This window comes from Rhinoderma darwinii, chromosome 4 (assembly GCF_050947455.1).
Source record: "Rhinoderma darwinii isolate aRhiDar2 chromosome 4, aRhiDar2.hap1, whole genome shotgun sequence".
Taxonomy (NCBI): Eukaryota; Metazoa; Chordata; class Amphibia; order Anura; family Rhinodermatidae; genus Rhinoderma; species Rhinoderma darwinii.
This window is the reverse complement of record NC_134690.1, coordinates 269,525,761-269,549,127: the sequence shown is the minus strand read 5'-3', so window position 1 is coordinate 269,549,127 and position 23,367 is coordinate 269,525,761. Positions and strand designations below refer to the sequence as shown.

Here is a 23,367-nt window from a genome sequence, read left to right as displayed (position 1 = left end):
CATGTGATAAGTTCGGTAGCCAATCAGCTCACTGTGGGTTGGGCTTGGTAACGGTCGCTGAGTGCCTGAGGCAGGACAAGGCGTGTGACCGCAGATACCTGTCAGCGGTCTAGGTGCAGTAATAGTCCGAGCGGCCCCGAGGAGTGTGACGATAGTGAGACCGGTGAGATATTGTACGTTATTACACATGTGTTGTGTGAGATAATTCTACTTGCGGCGTTTGTGAAAAAATTCCTGTTTCTGTACATAGAACTCTGAAGCTGTTAATTTGCTCCTATCCCAAAATTGTTCTGATATTTTCCACAATTAGCAAATTGGTTGCGGTTCGCAGCAAGATAAATGCATTTTGACCGCGACGTGTGAACCCAGCCTTAAGGGTTTTACCTACCCATAACGTTGATTGTATATTGATTACATATGCGCAAAGTGCCTTGTGAACAAGTGTCCTTCTTTGGCCCCACCCCCAAATAATTTGCCCCATCAAAGATACGTAGAGCATACCTCTTAATATTACCTCCATAACATGACCAATTATGTCCGCAATCTACCAGACTGGTAAATACAGTACTGGTCAGGGGCAGTTGGAGCATCCACAATTTCCTATGTGATCAATATCAGTATGCTATCAATGTAAGTGGTGGGGAAACCCCTGCAATGTCCCCAGAAAAGGTTATCTGCCGCCAGGGCTGGGCAATTAATCGAAAATAAACCCGAAACCTAAATTTAGCTCAATTATCTGTCATCTTGCGCGTTCCGTTTTTTTCCCCTGTTGCAATTGTATCTGTGCCCTCAGGATGCAGATTCTGTTGAATCCAATGGTAGAGCAGGGGACATATCTGATTGGTGGGGGTCTGCCGATCAGCTGTTCTGAAAGGGCCCAGTTCTGGTAGGACCGCTGCTCGTACTGTGAATGGCCGACACGCTTGTAGTAGCGGCGGTTCGCAGTATTACGTTCTCCCATTGAAATGAATAGGAGAAGGCTGTAATACCGTGAACCGCTGCTACAAGTGTGTCGGCGATTCACAGTACGAGCAGTGATCGTGATGAAGTGAAAGCAACACTCGTACCAGCACCGCTGCCCCTTCAAAACAGCTGATCGGCGGGTGTGCCAGGAGTCGAACCCCCGACTTATCAGATGTTGATGACCTATCCTGAGGATAGGTCATCAATTTCTTATGACTGGACAACCCCTTTAAGCATCTTCATCTTTTGGCTTGTCAGAAGATGTGCAGTTCCACTTTAATATGCTCATTTGAATATCTTCTAATCTTTTTATGTTCTATGACTTGCAGCTTTCATCAGAAATGGATACTGTGTCTGTTGTCACCCATCTGAAGAACCTGGCTTCTGATCCGCAGAATAGAGCAAGTATTGTAAGGGACAGGAGCTGTCTCGCGGGTCTCATCCTTTTTCTTAGTCATCAGGACACACATGTGGTTGAAGCTGCTCTTCAGGTGAGACCGTCTGGAAGCAAAAGGTCTTAGGCCCCATGCACATGACCGTAATTTTGATCCGCAAATACCGATCCGTAATTTTGATCAAAGTACGGATCCATTCATTTTTTATTGCCCACGGACAATATATGGGAAGGTGTCCGGGCTATAGAAACCTTCCGCAAAAAATAGGACATGTCCTTTTTTTTTAATTTTACAGACCTTTATAATGGGAGCATGGCCTACAAATGCTGGTGACTGTCCACGGCCGTCCGTGCCCGTGATTACGGCTATTTGAATATATTCAGTAGCTTAAGTCCAGGATTACACACACATGCAGTTTTGATGCTGTTTTTGTGGACATATTTTGCTCAGTTTCTTGAAGTCCAAAGTCAGAAGTGGATTTAAAAGGAAGGAAAGGCATCAGTCTATTATTTATACATCTCCTTTTTTTTGTGTCCAGCTAAAAAAAAACTGCACCAAAACTGTGTGTGTGATCTAGGGATGTCACGATACCAGAATTTGGACTTCGATACCGATACTTCGTTTAGTATTGCGATTTCGATACCAATTCGATACTTTGCCAACAGTAATAAAACCAAAAAAGTTCTTCCATTTTCTGATGTGAGGCGCTAGGTGTGATGATTAATTTAACCTCCACGTGCCTCACATTAATAGTAATTAACCCCATCATGTTTCTCAGTCATAATGGGTTAATGTGTAAGGTACATGATGGGGTTAATTACTATTAATGTGAGGCACATGGAGGTTAAATTCATCATCGCACCTCCTGCCTCACAATAAGTGATAGAAAGCAGTGTTTATATATTTTTTTTTTTTACAGCGTACACATCATAAATGACGCAAAAAAGTTGTTGTGCAGGTTATTACGGCCGCACCAATACTGAATGTATATTTTATGTATTGAGACTTATTTTAATGTTTATTGTAAAAAAGGTGTATGTGTATATTTTAACATTTAATATTACTTTAAGTTTTTACTTTACTTTTCAACTTTAATGTACTGGTATATATCTATATGCCAGTACATTAGCCTGTGCACAGATAGCACACAGGCAGTTGTTAGGAGAGAGGGAGAGATGCGGTGCACGGCTGAGATCGGTACTTATATCGATCTCACACGGCAGAGCAGGGATGCCCCCAGCCCTCAGCTGCCTCTGGCAGCTGAGATCAGGGAGATTTAACGGCTCCCTGCTCTGTTTACTTTATCCTGATGCAGTGCCGTAAAAAGGCTTATGCATCAGAATAAAGCCCGTTAGTGGCCGCCGTGAAAAGGCGTATTGGCGGTCACTAACGGGTTAAACATAATAAAAAACTTTTCAATATATTATATTTACCTTACTACAAGCGTTAGCCTGCTATGCTGTAGTCTTCTTCCCTCTTTTGCTGCTCCTCCGTCTCTTCTACTTCTGCAGTCCTCGCTCGTTGTCCGTTTGAATCTGTAGCCAGCAACATCAGATTCTATGCAGAACAGAGGCTGATGGGGAGGCACCACGTTGACGTGCACGCTCCCGAGACTTCTCACTCTAGGCCCTATTCACCGCACTGCTCCTGACATCACTGTTCATATATGGATAGTGATATCCGGATCAGAGCTGTAGTCCCGGGCATAGCGTTAGTAGAGGCTCTGCTCCGGTACACTGGCTCTGTGGAAGCCTCTAACATCACTGTCCATATATAGACAGTGATGTCAAGGGCAACCTATTTTTAAAAAGGGCTCTAGAACTTCCCCGTGTAATTATAGACCAGTAAGCTTAACATCCATCGTGGGGAAAATATTTGAGGGACTATATACAGGATTATGTGACAAAAAATGGTATTATAAGTGATAGCCAGCACGGTTTTACTAAGGACAAACCAACCTGACATGTTTTTATGAAGAGGTGAGCAGAAGCCTAGACAGAAGGGCCGCTGTGGATATAGTGTTTTTGGACTTTGCAAAGGCATTTGACACTGTCCCCCATAGACATCTAATGGGTAAATTAAGGACTATAGGTTTAGAAAATATAGTTTGTAATTGGAATGAGAATTGGCTCAAGGACCGTATCCAGAGAGTTGTGGTCAATGATTCCTACTCTGAATGGTCCCCGGTTATAAGTGGTGTACCCCAGGGTTCCGTGCTGGGACCACTATTATTCAACTTATTTATTAATGATATAGAGGATGGGATTAATAGCACTATTTCTATTTTTGCAGATGACACCAAGCTATGTAATATAGTTCAGTCTATGGAAGATGTTCGTGAATTACAAGCTGATTTGAACACACTGAGTGTTTGGGCGTCCACTTGGCAAATTAAGTTTAATGTAGATAAATGTAAAGTTATGCACCTGGGTACAAACAACCTGCATGCACCATATGTCCCAGGGGGAGCTACACTGTGGGAGTCACTTGTTGAGAAGGATCTGGGTGTACTTGTAAATCATAAACTCAATAACAGCATGCAGTGTCAATCAGCTGCTTCAAAGGCCAACAAGATATTGTCGTGTATTAAAAGAGGCATGGACTCGCGGGACAGGGATGTAATATTACCACTTTACAAAGCATTAGTGAGGCCTCATCTAGAATATGCAGTTCAGTTCTGGGCTCCAGTTCATAGAAAGGATGCCCTGGAGTTGGAAAAAAATACATAGAAGAGCAACAAAGCTAATAAGGGGCATGGAGAATCTAAGTTATGAGGAAAGATTGAAAGAATTAAACCTATTTAGCCTTGAAAAAAGACGACTAAGGGGGGACATGATTAACTTATATAAATATATGAATGGCACATACAAAAAATATGGTGAAATCCTGTTCCATGTAAAACCCCCTCAAAAAACAAGGGGGCACTCCCTCCGTCTGGAGAAAAAAAAGGTTCAATCTGCAGAGGCGACAAGCCTTCTTTACTGTGAATCTATGGAATAGCCTACCGCAGGAGCTGGTCACAGCAGGGACAGTAGATGGCTTTAAAAAAGGGTTAGATAATTTCCTAGAATGAAGAAATATTAGCTCCTATGTGTAGACATTTTTCCCTTTCCCATTCCTTGGTTGAACTTGATGGACATGTCTTTTTTTCAACCATACTAACTATGTAACCCCAGAGCTGCTCTGCTCCTAACATTACTGTCCATATATGAGCAGTGATGTCAGGGACTTCCCCATTGCCAGAGTCCCGAAACAGAGCCAATTCAAATGCTCTGCCTGGGACTCCTCTCCTCCTGACACAACTGTCAATATATGGACAGTGATGTCAGGGGCAACCCCAGAGCCCTAGTCCTGAGTGTTACAGCCGCGACTTCAGCGTGATCCCGCTCGTTTAACCTGTTAAATGTCGCGGTGAATAGTGACCGTGACATTTAAATAACTAGAGACGGGGGTGGCCCCCTGTAACTTTCCAACGCCCCCCCCCCCCTATCCCCCCCGTGACACGACTTCAGTGTGCAGTTGGTTGGCATTGCAGCCTGGTGGCCTGATGAAGTCCCCCAGGTCTGCCGTCTTTGTATTCTTAGGAAAAAAGACCAGTATCACAATATACTGCAATACATTAGTATTGCATTATATCGTGCAAGCGATCTAACGATCGCTGGTTCCAGTCCCCTGGGAGGACAAGTAAAATAGCTTTAATAATAAATAAAAAGAAAAAAAAAACCATTCTCCCCTCAAGCACAATGTCAAATAATTAACATAAATAACTGGTATCGATGAATCTGTAAAAGTCTGGACTATTACAATATATCATTATTTAGCCCCCACGGTGAATGCCATAAAAAAGAAAAATGCCAGAATGTCTGTTTTTTGGTCACTTCATCTCCCACAAAAAAATTGAATAAAAAGTGATCAAAAAGTCTTATGTAGCCCAAAATGGAAATAGAAACTAAATCTCACTCCGCAAAAAATAATCCCCCACACCGCTCAATCGACGAAAAAGAAAAAAGTTATACCTGACAGAATGTGGCGACCAAACTCAAATTTTATTTTTAACAATCAGTTTTATCCTTGTAAAAGATCGAAAAAAAGGTTATAAATTTGGTATCGCTGTAATCGTTTTGACCCGCAGAATGAAGTTAATGCACAGTGAACGCCGTGAAAACGAAACCACCCAAAAGATTGAGAAATCTGTTTTTTTTTTCCCTATTTTACCATACAAATATTTTTATTCCTGTTTCCCACTACATTATATGGTAGTGCTGTGCCGTGAAAATCTACAACTTGTCCCAGAAAAAAACAAACCCTTAGGCCTCATGCACACGACCGTGTTTTTGCGGCCGCAATTCTCCCGAAAATCCACGGGAGAATTGCGGCCCCATTCTTTTCTATGGGGCCGTGCACACGACAGTAGTTTTTGCGGTTCGTGCACGGCCCGGGATCCCGGACCGCAGAAAGAACGGGCATGTCTTATTACGGCCCGGTTCTGCGGTCCGTGCTCATTGAAAACAATGGCCGCGGCCATGTGCATGTCCCGCGATTTGCGGGCGGCCTGCGGCTGACAGTCCGCTGACAGTCCGCAGCCGGCCGACCCGAAAATCACGGCCGTGCACACGGCTACGGTCGTGTGCATGAGGCCTTATACGGCAATAGTGATGGAAAAATAAACAAGTTTATAGCTTTTGTAATGTGGGAAGGAAAAAACTAAAGTGAAAATTGTGTGTGTATACAGTGCCCACCAAAAGTTCCGGAATACCCTCATAACTTTCAATGGATTGAAAATTAACACCGGCGGTAGCCGATAATGAAGATGATAAATTTAACGTTAAATATCAGCGAAAAAAATCCTATCTCAAAATCGTTTGCAGCATCATTTTTGTATTTGAAAGCGCTTTCAAATGAGCCCCCCCCCCCCCAACCTTGCCTTTGGGGTGGTTTTCTTCGGCGATAACTGGTAGATTTTATGACCCCATTAAATCCCACCAAATTTCAACCCTCTTCCTCGAGCAGGGCACTGTAGATTAGCATGATTCAGGGATCCAGTGATTGCAGCACTTGTCTGTCTTTACTCTTGCCTTGCAGAATATGTCTGTATGGAGACTAAATGCTGGGGAGAGAGTGCGGCAGGAGGTTGTGTAACCTGATTGGCTGAGATGATTTGCTCGCGCACAAGTTAAAAGCAAATCATCCTGGGATATAAGGGCACAAGCTCTGGCTTCAATTCCCTTAGCTGATGTCCCAATCAGGAAGTGCCCGTCCATTTCAATATGTAGCAAGACAAGATTTTACATTTACTCTCTGACAAGCATAACGTCTGGATCTCGGGCTAGGAAGTAGCTATCTGCTTAATATAGATATCATTGGAATTGTAGTGAAAGGCTCTATTCAGCTGTGCAAAAAAAGATTTTTAGGCAATGTCATTGGAGGTATGCTAACCCCTTAGTGACCACCAATACGCCTTTTCACGTCGGTCACTAAGGGGCCTTAGGCTAGGCTTTTCACGTGAGCCTAGTCTAAGTCCTGCACGGGTCTCCCGTGCAGGCTGGAGCCAGGGCCCAGCTGTCTGATGACAGCTGAGCTCCTGCTCCAACGCCCGCAATCGAAGTTTACTTAGATCGCGGCCGTTTAACCCGTTAAATGCCGCCGTCAATAGCGACCGCGGCATTTAACTTTGTTTACAAAGGGAGTGAGCTCCCTCTGTCACCCATGCAATCGCAGGTCTCCGATGGGGTGTCATGGCAGCCGGGGGCTTGATAAAAGCCCCCAGGTCTGCCCTGGACATATGCCTGTTAGGAAGCGCCGGAGGCACATCCTAACAGATTGTATACCAGAGCATTATATCAGCACAGTAAAGAAGATCGCACAGTAAAGTCCCCTAGTGGGACTAATGAAATAAATAATAAATGTGAAATAAAGATTAATAATAAAAGTTACAGTAAAAAAATAAAACCATTTTTTTCCATAAAAAGTGGTTTTATTTAGTAAAAGTGTAAAAAAAAAAAAAAAAGTACACATATGTGGTATCGCCGCGACCGTAATGACTCCATTAATAAAGTTAATATGTCATTTAAACCGCAAGGTGAACACCGTAAAAAAAACGCAAAAAACAATGGCGAAATTGCTATTTTTTTCCATTGCCCCCCAAAAAAGTCATAATAAAAATGAATCAATAAGTCCCATGCACCCCAAAACAGTACCAATCAAAACTACGTCTCGTCCCGCAGAAAACAAGCCCAAAAAATATAAAACAAATTACGGCTCTTGGAAAGCGACGATGCAAAAACAAATAATTTTAGTTCAAAAGTGTTTTTATTGTGCAAAAGTCGTAAAACATAAAAAACCTCTACATATGTGGTATCGCCGTAATCGTACCGACCCATAGAATAAAGGTAACATGTTATTTACGTCGCATAGTGAATGGAGTCAATTTAAAAACGCATAGAACAATGGCAGAATTTCAGTTTTTTTTTATAATCCCCCCCCCAAAAAGGTTAATAAAAGTTAATATAAAAATTATATGTACCCAAAAATGGTGCTATTAAAAAGCACAACTAATCCCGCAAAAAACAAGTCCTCATACAGCTATGTAGACGAAAAAATAACAAAATTATAGCTCTTTGAATGCGACTATAGAAAAACGAATAAAATAGCTTGGTCATTAAAGGGAATGTGTTGCCAGAAAAACATGTTTTTTTTTTAAAAATTAAACATTTAGTGTGTGGGTGGTTAAACATTGTTCAAATTTTTTTTATTTTTTTGCACGAGTCCAGGAAATATTATAAATTATTTCTAATTTATAATACTACCCATTTTTGGTCACTAGATGGAGCTGTTCCCAAAATTGCAGCATTGCAACATTGGGTTAACAGCCCTCGCTCTAGTGAGCTCTCAGCATCCCCCCCTCCTTTATCCTGGCTAGTGCCGGGATAAACGAGGGGTTTGAACGGTGTAACCTCCTACACTGTGTGTCGCCATTTTTTGAGCTAACCCACAGTGTAGCAGGTTTACATACAGTAGTAAACACACACAAACACGAACATACATTGAAATCTCTTACCTGCTCCTGCCGCCGCGGCTCCCTCCGGCCCGTCCGCTCCGTTTGCTGCCGCTGGTGCAAGTGCAGAAATCCGGAAGCCGCGACCGGAAGTAGTAATATTACTGTCCGGCCGCGACTTCCGGTCCACAGGAAAATGGCGCCGGACGGCGCCAATTTCGAATAGGACTGTGTGGGAGCGGCGCATGCGCAGTTCCCACACAGACGCCGTACACTGCAGTCAATGGGACGGGAGCCGTTCGCAGTCCCTATGGGACTGTGGCTGCCGTATTCCATGTCTGTATGTGTCGTTAATCGACACACACAGAAATGGAACAAAAAATGGCAGCCCCCATAGGGAAGAAAAAGTGTAAAAATAAGAAAAAGTAAAACACAAACACACAAATAAATATAAAAGTTTTTAATAAAGCACTAACATCTTTAACATATAAAAAAATAATTTCTGATGACACTGTTCCTTTAAGGCCTAAAATGGTCTGGTCACTAAGGGGTTAAATGAAATACCATACTGTAAATGGAGGAACATACAATCACAACCCTAACCAAATAAAATTTACCACACCAAGCGGTGAGTAGGGAATGAAAACAATCAGCTGTCGGTCTAAATATAAGTAACAAGAAAATAAAAGGGTAAAAAAAGAAATGGTCGATGGTGTAAACAGTGTCATGAGAGCAACATGCAGCCTGGTATAGAACAGAGTAGCGGATAAAACCTAAAAAGGTAGGATAAATAGAGAACAGGAAGAAATCCAGTACAATACAACCTGAGGAATGAAGGGTCAAGTAGGGTTGCGCACAAATTGCAGTGATTCTAAATATTTGCCTAAAATACTTTCCTTGAATGGTCGGGTTTTTGTATAAGCACCATAATAATAAGCTTTTACTCCCCATTCTATAATATGTGTTACTCTTTATTTTTTCACAGTCAATTCACTACTTATGTGAAAATCCTAATCACTGTGAAATAATGAGATGTGAGCTTGGTATGATGGTGAGTCTGGAGAACATTAAGAACAGGTAAACTCAATCATTTTAGTGTTAAAGAGGTTTCTGGTTTTATGAAAATAAGGCTTAAAGGGAATGTGTTCCTAGAAATTATTATTTTTTTTTAAACAGTTAGTTTATACATGATTAGACATTGTTCGCATTTTTTCAATGTTTTCACAAGTCAGGAAATATTATAAATTAGATTCTAATTTATAACATTTCCCTGTGCTGGTCACTAGAGGGAGCAATTCCCAAAATTGCAGCATTGGCATGTGGTAAAGCAACCACAATGCTTTATGCTGCAAAATTTGAGAAGACACACTCGCTCTAGTGTCCTCAAACAATCCCCCCGACCTTTAGCCTGGCTAGTGCCAGGAGAAAGGAGGGGATTGAATGTTCAAACCTCCTACACTGTGCCGCCATTTTTTGAGCGAATACACAGTGTAGTAGGCTTACATACAGTGGTTATAACACGAAACATACACAAACATGACAAACCTGCTCCCTCCGGTCCGTCCGCTCACTTGTGAACACATGTCCAGAAGTCGCGACCGGAAGTAGTCATCTTACATGCGCCGTTCCCACACAGACTGCGTACACCATAGTGAATGGAACGGCTCCCGTTCGCATTCTCTATGGGGATGTATGTGCCGTATTCCATCTCTGTATGTGTCGTTAATCGACACATACAGAGATGAAAAAAAAATGGCAGCCCCCATAGTGAAGTAAAAGTTAGGGGAAAAAAAGTAACACACAAATAAATAACATTTATTTTAATGCAACACTAAAAGCTAATTTATATTTAAAAAAAAATTTGCCGCGACACCTGTCCTTTAACGTATAAGTGAAAAGTTCTACATCTTTCTAATATACTTTGGGGGCAGATTTACTAAGGCCTCATGCACACGACCGTATGTTGCCCACCCGTAAATACTGGCGTAAATACGGGTCCTTGGTCACACGTATTCGACCCGTATTGCACCAGTATTTACGGTCCGGTGTCACCCGTATTCTACCTGTATTTACGGGCACGTTTTTGGCTGCAAAATTACACTGCACTAATCGGCAGCCCCTTCTCTCTATCAGTGCAGGATAGAGAGAAGGGGCAGCTCTTTCCGTAATAAAAGTAAAAGAAATTCATACTTACCCGGCCGTTGTCTTGGTGACTCGTCTCTCTTGACATCCCTGGATGACGCGGCAGTCCATGTGACCGCTGCAGCCAGTAATTGGCCTGTGATTGGCTGCATAGGTCACATGGGCTGTAACGTCATTACAGGAGGCCGGACTGGAGGAAGAAGCAGGGAGTTCTGGGTAAGTATGAACGCTTTTTTTTTTTTTTTTAAAGCTTTATCTTTATTGTGATCGGTAGTCACTGTCCAGGGTGCTGAAACAGTTACTGCCGATCGTTTAACTCTTTCAGCACCCTGGGCAGTGACTATTTACTGACATTGCTTAGCAACGCTCCCGTAATTACGGGTGCACACACGTAGCCACCCGTAATTACGGGAGCCCCATAGACTTCTATGGGCTACCCGTGCCGTAATTACGGCCTGAAATAGGACATGTTCTATCTTTTTCAACGGCACGGGGATGTACCCGTGGCCAATAGAAGTCTATGGGCCTGTAATTACGGTAGTTTTTACGGTCGTGTGCATGGGGCCTAAGACTGGCATTTTACACGCCAGTCTTGGCTTTCTGCCCTTCTGGAGTAAGATGCAATAGAGCAGCGTCAGGATGTTATATGCGATGCAGGCAGGATGTTGTATGCTGCATCACATATAAGGCTCTGACGCTGCCCAGCGCCAGTACCTTGTATGCACCGTGCCCTGATGTGGGAGCCTGAGAAGATCAGCACAGGGCCTACCTGTACCCTGTTACGCCCTTGGCCACAGAGCGAGATCTACGCCAGATTAATATTAGATTCCAATAAATTTGTCGTGCTGTTGATGACCACAACCCCTTTACTAAGCTACACCCACTTTTTAGAAAAGTGACGAGTGGAGTAAACGTCCCAATTTTCCCACAAATTGCAACTTCCTTTGCAAAGTCCAGGAAACTGGCGTAGAGAAGTTGATAAATTCACAAGTTATGTTTTAATGCCTCACCATTTCCAAGATATTTGTTTGCTGCCAGTGAATGAGAACACTGGTTTACATTCAGAGGCAGCAAATCTTTAGATAGCTAGTATTGCTCTCAGCTGAGAAGTGGATACCAGTCTAGGCAATGCTTTGTGAGCTAAATACATCTATTTATGATGTCATTACTTTCTAATTATTTATTGTATGCCTTCATCTACTGTTGGGTAATATATACTTCACCACTACCTGAGTGTTTCACAAGATCTAGGGCTGGCAAGCCAGCTAGACAAGCTGGACATTGTGTCGTGTTTCATTGGTATATTTGGAATAAAAAAACCATTTATAATACCAAGCTTTTTAAGGCTTTGTTCAGACATAGTGGAATTGCTGCAGATTTTCTGTCCAGATTTGCGGATGGAAAATCCGCAAATTATTACAATAGCCATGAAGTGAATGAGATTTTAAAAAATCTCACCCAGTTGGTGCAGAAAATTTAGAAATTGCCCTGTGGTATGGATTTATTTATTCGCAGCATAAATCAACATGCTGCAGATTTTTAAAAAAAAATGGTTGCATATTTGTTGCTGACTTTCCCTATTGAGTTTGATTGGAAAGTGAAATTCCGCAACAAATATTGCGATTTCTGCTGCAGTAAAGCTGCGAATGGCAGAAAAAATTGCAAGTAGAGGGAAAAAAATAAATAAACATATTTCCAATTTAAAAAAAATAAAAATCCATACTCTCCTCTCCTGGAGTTCCCAATCACAGGCTGCAATGTCACATGGGATGGGAAACCAAGTGGAAGTGAGGATGGATTTATTTTTATTTTTTTCTATACAGTGAAGGAAATAAGTATTTGATCCCTTGCTGATTTTGTAAGTTTGCCCACTGTCAAAGTCATGAACAGTCTAGAATTTTTAGGCTAGGTTAATTTTACCAGTGAGAGATAGATTATATAAAAAAAAATACAGAAAATCACATAGTCAACATTATATATATTTATTTGCATTGTGCACAGAGAAATAAGTATTTGATCCCCTACCAACCATTAAGAGTTCAGCCTCCTCCAGACCAGTTACACGCTCCAAATCAACTTGGTGCCTGCATTAAAGACAGCTGTCTTACATGGTCACCTGTATAAAAGACTCCTGTCCACAGACTCAATTAATCAGTCTGACTCTAACCTCTACAACATGGGCAAGACCAAAGAGCTTTCTAAGGATGTCAGGGACAAGATCATAGACCTGCACAAGGCTGGAATGGGCTACAAAACCATAAGTAAGATGCTGGGTGAGAAGGAGACAACTGTTGGTGCAATAGTAAGAAAATGGAAGACATACAAAATGACTGTCAATCGACATCGATCTGGGGCTCCATGCAAAATCTCACCTCGTGGGGTATCCTTGATTCTGAGGAAGGTGAGAGCTCAGCCGAAAACTCGACGGGGGGAACTTGTTAATGATCTCAAGGCAGCTGGGACCACAGTCACCAAGAAAACCATTGGTAACACATTACGCCGTAATGGATTAAAATCCTGCAGTGCCCGCAAGGTCCCCCTGCTCAAGAAGGCACATGTACAGGCCCGTCTGAAGTTTGCAAATGAACATCTGGATGATTCTGAGAGTGATTGGGAGAAGGTGCTGTGGTCAGATGAGACTAAAATTGAGCTCTTTGGCATTAACTCAACTCGCCGTGTTTGGAGGAAGAGAAATACTGCCTGTGACCCAAAGAACACCGTCCCCACTGTCAAGCATGGAGGTGGAAACATTATGTTTTGGAGGTTTTTCTCTGCTAAGGGCACAGGACTACTTCACCGCATCAATGGGAGAATGGATGGAGCCATGTACCGTCAAATCCTGAGTGACAGCCTCCTTCCCTCCACCAGGACATTAAAAATGGCTCGTGGCTGGGTCTTCCAGCACGACAATGACCCGAAACATACAGCCAAGGCAACAAAGGAGTGGCTCAAAAAGAAGCACATTAAGGTCATGGAGTGGCCTAGCCAGTCTCCAGACCTTAATCCCATCGAAAACTTATGGAGGGAGCTGAAGATCCGAGTTGCCAAGCGACAGCCTCGAAATCTTAATGATTTACAGATGGTCTGCAAAGAGGAGTGGGCCAAAATTCCATCTAACATGTGTGCAAACCTCATCATCAACTACTAAAAACGTCTGACTGCTGTGCTTGCCAACAAGGGTTTTGCCACCAAGTATTAAGTCTTGTTTGCCAAAGGGATCAAATACTTATTTCTCTGTGCACAATGCAAATAAATATATATAATTTTGACAATGTGATTTTTCTGTTTTATTTTTTATTTTTATATAATCTATCTCTCACTGGTAAAATTGACCTAGCCTAAAAATTCTAGACTGTTCATGTCTTTGACAGTGGGCAAACTTACAAAATCAGCAAGGCATCAAATACTTATTTCCTTCACTGTATATATACCACTCATCTGGAGACGCAGTGGCAAATCCAGCTGAGAGTCTGCACCAAATCAAACATGATTTGGTGTAGACTTTCAGATAGCATTCCCTGCAATATCTGGGCTGAATATGCAGCGACCCCTGTGAACATACACGTACACTGATCGATCTGAATATAACAAAATATATGTATTTTTTTTCCATTTCTTCACAGTGACTTGAGTAATCATATCAAACTACTTGCGCAGCGGATATATTTGTCACTCTGTGTGCCAAGTCACTTGCATACACCAGAAATAAAGAACAAACAAAACAACCTACAATTTTTCATTTCAAGTGCAAATAAAAGGGCAAAAACCATAACCCTTCATATTCATGGACTTGATCTGGTAAGGATTATGTGCTTGATATAGCCATTCCCAGCACAGAATTTACTATAGCTTGGTTGCATTTGCCAATATTACTGAATCTGGTCATGTTCTATAAACGTTATCATCGAAGTGACCCTAGTGTCACCACCAATCCATAGATATCCTTACATACATTTGGAGATTCTCTTGTGAACAGGATCTGTCACCACATTTCACAATACAAACTGCATACATTATTGCATAGATCTTCGACTTGATGAAGCTGGGGTACTTCCTTTGAAATTTCATGCCACATTGGTTGTATAATCCTTTCTCAAAGTTTTTCCTGCCTGATATTAAAATTAGAATTTTATGAGACTAAATATATACATGATGTCATCTCAATCTCCTCCCACCTAGAGCTGAAAAGCTTCTATCAGTGTCCCTCCTGCCCCGCACAATGCTGAAATCTCACACATAGTACACATTACGGCCTCCCTGGCTCTGCAGTAAAATAATGCAGCAGATGGAGTTAGAAGCTGTAATTCAACACTAAAACTGCTGCTGGAAGACGCTCCCACTGCAGAGCCAGGGAAACTGCAGCTTGTACTGAGCATGTGCAAGATTTCAGCATGGTGCCGGGGAGGAGGGACACTGATAGGAGTTCCCTGTGGCTCTAGGTGGGAGGAGATTGAGATTACATCATGCATATACTTGGTCTCTTAAAATGCATATTTTAATACCAGACAGAAAAAAACTTTAAAGAGAACCTTTCACCTGCCCATACATGTGCAGCTGAGTGCAGCACGTAATAGGTAGGGCTGTACAAACCTTGTCTCACTACAAAAATGTTTTCCTATCTTTCTCCGTTATTTAGATATCGGTGCTGTTATATTTGGCGGCCGATATTTAAACAACCCCCTGAACTGTCAATGGGGTGTGTAATTGGCAAGGGGGCGTGTAACATCGCTGTGACACTGTCCAATCCGCTACGGACAGTGTCACAGCAAGAGCTGGGGAGAGAGCGTGTTGGCGAGCGTGCGCGCAGCTCCGCCACCACTAAGGAACAGAGGAGTAACTTCGTCAGCGGAATTGGAGCTGGGCCGCACGCTCTCACTCACTCTCGGCAGGCAAGGTCAGGACAGTGTGATCTCTCGCTCTTGCTGTGACACTGTCCGTAGCTGATTGGAAAGTGTCACAACGATGTTACACGCCCCCTTGCCAATTACACGCCCCATTGACAGTTGAGGGGGATATCTAAATAACGGAGGAGGATAGGAAACATTTTTAAAGTGCCCCAGGGTTTGTGCAGCCCTGCCCCTTACATGCTGCACTCAGCTGCACATGTATGGGGAGGTGAAAGGTTCTCTTTAAGAAAGGATTATACAGCCATTCTTACGCAAATTTTCAAAGTAAGTACATCAGGTAATAAGTAAATCATCAGATCTAGGAGATCTATTTAATAATGTATGCAGTTGCTATGGTGAAATCTGGTGACAGATTCTCTTTAAATTTAGCTGTGTAGGTAACTTTAACACTGCTGGCCCAGGAGGGTCTGAATCCAGCATTAAAGGGGTTGTCCGAGATTAAATGACTTTGTGTTAATGCTTGTAATTTATAAATGTAAATACATTTTGTAATATACTTACATTTTCCAAAGTGGCCCCGTTTCCAGATCCTGCCGTGGGGTACTTGACGGGTGACGTCACTCTCTGCACTGGCTCTGGCCGCTGTGTTGAGCTTCAATTCTTTTCCGGGTGTACGACACTTCACTTGTTCCGTGTATGGGCTGTTCTGTTGTAACGTGCATGCGCAGCTCCTGCTATTATCTCGAGAACAGCAGTGACAGCGCATGCGCGTTACGGGCTGTGCAGCAGAACAGCCCATAAACGGCACGCCACTAGTGACGTGTCGTATACCCGGCAAAGAATTGAAGATCAATACAGCGGCCAGAGCCAAAGTCATTTCATCTCGGACAACCCCTTTAACTATTGGACTATTAGCACATCCCTTCTCCCTGTTTTAGTATGCCTCAAACTTCCCACAGCTTCTGTTGTTCAGGCAGTGCTAAGTAACCACTCGTGCTCTACCAGAAAACCCCATATCTGATTTATGCCCCCCAAACCCTGTTAGAGCATACGGATGTAATCGTTTACCTCCTTTCCTATATTAGCCAGAAGAGCAGCGCACCACTGCAAAGAGCGTTTCTCCCCAGCACAGAATATTGCATCTAGAGCTTTGATTCTGGTGTCCTCTAAAAGCTCGTGCCCTTCTATTCTAGTCGTGACAATCATATATAGTGATGACATATTTACATATATCCTTGGTTGGAAGTTAAATGTATTTTACCTCTCCAGTTCAACTGAGGATAGCTTTTACTGTACCTCGTAGGATTCTCTCCTCTCTGCAGTCCTTATGTAAAGATTTGTTTTTACTGGTAGCTCTAAGTTTATTTCTTCTTGCAATATAGCTAATCGGGTAAATATTAGTCTGCACAATCATAATTGTGTTTTTTTTGCTTTTTCTTAGTAGAAAGGAGGACCGCTATAAACAAATTACCTTGCAATCAGTCTTATTGGCATACTTCTTAAATTACAGGAAAGGAAATCCCTATGTGAAGAGGCATTATTGAAGGTGAAAGGTGTCATCAGCATTACATTTCAGTTAGCAATCAGGAGGTGCACTGTGCGAGTGAAGCCGGACCTGGCAACAGAGGTAGGAACCACCGAAACAGAACTAATTGCCTCCTAAAGCATTGCCAAATACTTATGTATTATACTGGCGCAAATACAAACTTCCCTTGGGTTTTAGTGGAGAGGGGGCACACTTCCATTGGAATGTAATAAATAGTTACATCTATGGGTATGGCCTTACGTAATGGTGGTTGATACCCTGCTGACTTGTAGTGTCCAATGGCTGCACGATATGGCCGTTGACTACTGCAAGTGAGCGTTTTTTTGGCTCCATGTGGACGCCGATACATGGGGTCGTACCATAAATGGCATTATATTACATTGTCTTGTTAAATTCAAATTCATTGGTCTGCTGTGACAAAAACTCATTAAGCCACTAGGACGTAACTGTACATCATGGATTGGCTTACATTAAGTCACCATAACGTATAGTTACAGAAACTCTGCTCGAGCCATCAACATGGGAGCCTGGCGTTGACTGACAACCAGACTCCCACTGCAACGGCCTGGAAAGGAGAGAACTCCAGTTCTGTCCGTTTAACCCCTTAAATGTCACGGTCAATAGCGACTAGGGGTCACTCTGTCACTCTTCGGCAGCCATGGGTCTAACACAAGTCCGCAGGTCTGCCATGGCTGTATGCCTATAAGGCTGTGCGAGAAGCATGGCCTGATAGACTGCCTGTCCACCGACAGGCAGTAATGCTTTGGAATACGGAGTATACCAAAACATACACTCAATGGCTTCTTTATTAGAGACACCTAAACAGTAGCGCGTTGGACATTCTTTGTCCTTCAGAACTGCAGCAATTTGTTGTGGCATAGATTCCATTAGATGTTGAAATTGTTCTGCAAAAATATTGGCCCATGCAAACAGGATAGCTTCTCGCAGTTGCCGCTAAAGTGTTCTTCTGCCATGAATGAATGATGAATTTGGTCGTCCACAATACTTAGGTAAGCCCTAACAAGTATCTGCCTAGAAAACATTCCCCACACCATTACTCCACCAGCCTAAACTGTTGATGCCTGACAGGAAGGTTTCATCGATTTTATGCTGCATGTTGCAAATTCTGACCTTCCCATCAGCAAGGTACCACAGAAATCTGAATTCATCTGACCAGGCATTATTTTTCCACTGCTCGGTGATCCAATTTTGCCCACTGAAGCCTTGTCTTTCCGTTTCCCTTAGACAGCAATAGAACTTGAACTATTTGCTTTCTGTTATAGCCAATCTGTGCTAAGGAACAGCGAGTTGTGCATTCGGACACGTTCGTTGGAGCACCAGGGTTCGATTTGGCTGAGATTTTCTTGACTGTGCACCGCCTGATCGTCCGAACGATTCCGGACATCCCCTTCTGACCCCTTTTGTTGACGAGTTGTTAACGTCCACAGGATTCCCTTTTCGCTGGATGTTGTTCTTCCATCACACTATTCTCTATGTACTCTTGACACCATTGCATGACAAAATCCCACAAGGTTGGCAGTTTTTTTTATTTTGTTTTTTTTTTAAATACCTGCCCAGGCTAGACTAGCCCCAATGACCATGCTTTATTCTAAGTCACTCAGATCGCTTAATTTTTCCTTTCTTTTGTAGATTCAGGCTGACACTCATCCACAGAAAACTTGCTCAATGATTTTATGCTACACTACGGGGTCACGTGTCTAATTTTCATACAGAGCAGCTCAAATCGTGAAAGAGCAGGTGTCTAATAAAGTGCCCATTCAGTGAATTGTGAAGTCCCCTAGTGGGATTAATAATTTTATTTAAAAGAAGAAAGTGCACAGCAAAAAAATATATATATATTTTCTATAAAAGTGGTTTTATTTTGTAAACGTTTTAAAAAAATATAATATATTGTGTTATTGCCGCGATTGTAACTACCCAAACGATAACGTGAACATGCTATTTAAACCACATGGGGACGCCATACAAAAATAATGCAAAACAACATTTGAATTGCTTTTTTTTTCCATTTCCCCTCCCGAAAAAAATAAGTCCCACGTGCTCCAAGATGGAACCAATGAAAACTACATCTTGTCCTCCAAAAAACAAGCACACATACGGCTACATCGACAAAAAAGGTCTGGATTTTGGAATGTGGCGATGCAAAAATAAATTATTTGAAAAAGAGAAGTAGAAAAACCTAAACGTATTTTAGTAACGCTGTAATGGTACCGAACCATAGAATTAAGGTGACAAGTTATTTATGGCGCAAGGTGAACAGCGTAAGTTTAAAATGCAAAAAACAATGGGTGAACTTGCTGTCCATTCCAACACCCCCCTCCCTCCCTCCAGAAGAATCTTGGAAGCGTCACAAAGAAATTGCTTAATGGTCATTAGAGATGAGCGAACTTATGATAAGTTTGGTTCGGCTGGGTCGCCGAATTTCATGAAAAAGTTCGATTCGGACCGAACTAGTTCTGACCGAACCTGTAATTGGAGCTCCCGTAATGACGGGTGGCTACATGTGTGCACCCGGCATTATGGCAGCGTTGCTAGGCGACGTCAGTAAATAGTCACTGTCCAGGGTGCTGAAAGAGTTAACTGATCGGCAGTAACTCTTTCAGCACCCTGGACAGTGAATTCCGATCACAGTATAGAGCAACATGTAAAAAAAAAAAAGACGTTCGTACTTACCGAGAACTTCCTGCTTCTTCCTCCAGTCCGGCCTCCCGGCCGTTGCCTTGGTGACGCGTCCCTCTCTACTTTCGGCCCGACATCCCTGGATGACGTTTCAGCCCAAGTGACCGCTGCAGCCAATCACAGGCCAATCCCCGGCTGCAGCGGTCACATGGACTGCCGCGTCATCCAGGGAGGTCGGGCTGGATGTCGAGAGGGACGCGTCACCTTTGCCTTGGTGACGTGTCCCTCTCTTGACATCCAGTCCGACCTCCCGGGATGACGATTCAGTCCAAGTGACCGCTGCAGCCAATCAGAGGCCAATCCCAGGCTGCAGCGGTCACATGGACTGCCGCGTCATCCAGGGAGGTCGGGCTGGATGTCAAGAGAGGGACGCGTCACCGTTGCCTTGGTGACGCGTCTCTCTCTTGACATCCAGTCCGACCACCCGGGATGACGATTCAGTCCAAGTGACCGCTGCAGCCAATCAGAGGCCAATCCCAGGCTGCAGCGGTCACATGGACTGCCGCGTCATCCAGGGAGGTCGGGCTGGATGTCAAGAGAGGGACGCGTCACCAAGGCAACGGATGATGCGGCAGTCCATGTGACCGCTGCAGCCTGGGATTGGCCTGTGATTGGCTGCAGCGGTCACTTGGACTGAATCGTCATCCCGGGAGGTCGGACTGGAGGAAGAAGCAGGGAGTTATCGGTAAGTAGGAACTTCTAATTTTTTTACAGGTTAATGTATATTGTGATCGGAAGTCACTGTCCAGGGTGCTGAAACAGTTACTGCCGATCGTTTAACTCTTTCAGCACCCTGGACAGTGACTATCTCCTGACGTTGCGTACCGGAAAATCAGTGACTCATAAGGTGCCAGTCAGTCAGGGAATGCTGACTACGCAGGCGCCAAAATTTAGCCGGGTTCGGTCAAAACGTGTTCGGCCGAACCCGGTGAAGTTCGGATTCGCTGCGAACCGAGCTTTTCACGATGTTCGGACCGAAACCGGGTTCGGTTGTCCCGGTTCGCTCATCTCTAATGGTCATGTTAAAATTGTTAGCCAGTACAGGGTTAAATGCATTGAATCATGCAATGTTATTTTTTTTAGTGTTTTTTTTCTCCATATGTATTTACACTTTGATTACATTATTGTTATTGTTTACAGTGTTTAACTTTGGCAATCGCAGACACCAAAGTTTTGAAGGCGCAGCAGGTGATAAAGAACAATTGTGGAAAAGAGGTACTCCCAGTTGTAAACACTTTCGCCCAAAAGTGGCGTAATTTTAGTCAATGTCTAAGTTAAAGCTCGGCTAATTTATTGATGTATGTTGTGACACATTTATCACTACATGTCCCCTTCCCGCATTTGGATATAACTGATAAAGAGGCTCTGTCACCAGATTATAAGTGCCGTATCTCCTACATAATGTGATCGGCGCTGTAATGTAGATAACAGCAGTGGATTTTATTTTGAAAAACGATTATTTTTGACCAAGTTATGAATAATTTTAGATTTATGCTAATTTGTTTCTTAATGACCAACTGTGCGTGTTTTTACTTTTTACCAACTGGGCGTTGTAGAAGTGAGAAGTGTTTGATGCTGATTGGTCAGCGTCATACACTCCTCTGTACAATGCGCAGTTGGTAAAAAGTAAAAACGCCCATTACAGCGCCGATCAGATTATGTAGGAGATAGGGCACTTATAATCTGGTGACAAAGCCTCTTTAAGTTTTGTGACAGGTGCTGTGCCAACACCATCCGCTTAGTGGGTGCCGGTTGCAATATACAGCTGACATTGCTGCAATGGCCGGGATTGGAGTTACCTCTGATCCTGGTTGTTTAACCCCTTAGAAATTCCACCGTTGTATATTGCGTTTTATGTTAACCCATTAGATGCCGCGGTCGCTATGGACTGCGGCATCTAGGTGGTTAAAAAAAAGAATTCATAAAACAATGGCGGAATTGCATTTTTATCTATTCCTCCTCCCAAAAATAATAATAAAGTTATTAATTTTATATAATAAGTCAATTTATATGTACTCAAGAATTGTTCTATAAAAATGTATGACTACATTAAGGGAAAAATAAAGTTATGGCTATTGGAATAGCAGTTTGTTTCCATTCCCAGACTGACCACAGTTCAGGGAGCCGGGCTCCTAGCAGCATAGTTATCTATGATGCTAGGGGTCCCTGCCTGCCCGCGGGAATACTGTCCCATACAGTAATCATGTTTTCAATATGGGACCGTATTCCCGCGGGAAGGCAGGTACTCCTAGCATCATAAAAAAACAATGATTCTAGGAGCCTGGAAGTACGGCTAAAACACGGTCCATATATCACGGACCGAACACGGCCATCTGAATAAGGTCTTAGGGCTTATTCACACAAATGTTGTATGCGTCCATGTGATGGCCGTTAAAACGGCCGTCACACGGACGCATGTATTTCAATGGGGCCGTTCAAACGGCTGTCGTTTCAACTGACCATGTGAAGGGTCCGTTGAAAAATAGAACATGTTCCCTCTATAGAATCAAGGCTATGAGGGATCCGTGAAAACGGGTCCCGCATGGGTGCAACTCGGATGTGAAAAACTGCAGTTCTTCACGTCCAAGTTTGCACTCTTTCGTCCCTTTGGCCTATGGGTCTAAATGATTCAGAAATCTTAATACCTCTGCAGTACTGCTTGTGAAATACCTTATATAGGAGTTAGGATGTATGTATTATTTAGAATATTTGGATGTTGATGACATCACTAGTTAATCGTTTGGGGTTTGACCACTGCGACCACCAATTGCTACAGTCAAGGGGCTGCACGCTGAGAAGTTCTTCTCCATTAAATTGTAACTTCCCTTCTGTACAGAAAACTACAGTACAGTAACAACTCCTAACGCAAACTCCAGATCATGAATATTACTTGTTTGGTAAATGTTTTATGCTTCTCAATAGATTATTTAATATTTCGAATTGGTAATACTTTGTGGTAAGCCTCTGAAGTCAGGGAAACATTTGCATTTCTCAGCAGAACCGTAGAATATCCGAGTAACTATTTTACCTCTAGGCAAAAGATTAGTCATTTGGGGCAGAAATCCAGATGCAAATAAAAGTAAACCTAGAATGTATTCATATATTTAACGTTTTTGAATGTTATGCTTCATTTGCATAGGATTATATTCCACTGCCAAGTATGAACAATGAAATGGAAAAGAGCCTGTGCTTGCCAGACTATTTGCCAGAAGAGGAAAGTCCTCAGAAAGATCTAGAAAAAGCTTTAACCCGTCCAACGTCAAAGGATGAATCTCGGGGAAGTTGGTTTAATGCTGCTGCCAGTTTTCTTAGTAAAACTTTTTACTGGTGACCAACATGAAATGTTCGGTCATACGTCATGAAACTTCTGTACATATAGTCTTGTGTATTTATATGTGATTTACCTACTTTCGAACTGAAACACTAGATGTTTCCGTGTCTGCATTCATTTTAGTGTTTCCTGAATATGTGAATTACACACTGGAAACCCACTTACTATTTTTATAGCTAGAAGATACTTGGAAATTTGGAGAAACATTCTGTTTCCAAACAATGTAAGATTTCGGGGATTCCTTTAAAAGCATGTTCAACTATGTACAGCAAGATGACTATAATGCAGTTGTGTAGTCCTCAAAGTATGAAAGTAGACCTTATGCAACTTTCTAATATACTGCTGCAAAGATTTATAGAATTAAAATAGAACAAGTACAAAGTTAAATTCTTTCATTTTCCAAAGTACTTAAAGAGGCTCTGTCACCACATTATAAGTGGCCTATCTTC

General features: G+C 42.6%; 1 protein-coding gene across 2 annotated transcripts; it reads left to right on the top strand.

The window, feature by feature from the left end:
* Window positions 1–41: 41 nt before the first annotated feature.
* On the top strand, window positions 42–22,951 carry LOC142759847 (armadillo repeat-containing protein 1-like). 2 transcript variants are annotated; one of them, XM_075862497.1, is made up of 7 exons: window positions 42–163; window positions 1,293–1,454; window positions 9,338–9,429; window positions 14,118–14,292; window positions 16,852–16,968; window positions 20,728–20,802; window positions 22,727–22,951. In XM_075862497.1, exons 2-7 carry the CDS (start codon window positions 1,305–1,307, stop codon window positions 22,916–22,918), a joined length of 801 nt encoding a protein of 266 aa, XP_075718612.1. In that variant the 5' UTR covers window positions 42–163; window positions 1,293–1,304; the 3' UTR covers window positions 22,919–22,951. The 2 variants fall into 2 exon arrangements, with proteins under 2 accessions (XP_075718612.1, XP_075718611.1); XM_075862496.1 differs by having other exon boundaries at window positions 42–173.
* Window positions 22,952–23,367: the final 416 nt, after the last annotated feature.

Bases quoted from the DNA above. Each gene is read 5' to 3' on its own strand.
- LOC142759847 (XM_075862497.1), top strand. From the start codon at position 1,305: ATGGATACTGTGTCTGTTGTCACCCATCTGAAGAACCTGGCTTCTGAT. The intron at 9,430-14,117 runs GTAAACTCAATC...ATTTCTTCACAG, and splicing joins CTGGAGAACATTAAGAACAG to TGACTTGAGTAATCATATCA. The intron at 16,969-20,727 runs GTAGGAACCACC...TATTGTTTACAG, and splicing joins AGCCGGACCTGGCAACAGAG to TGTTTAACTTTGGCAATCGC.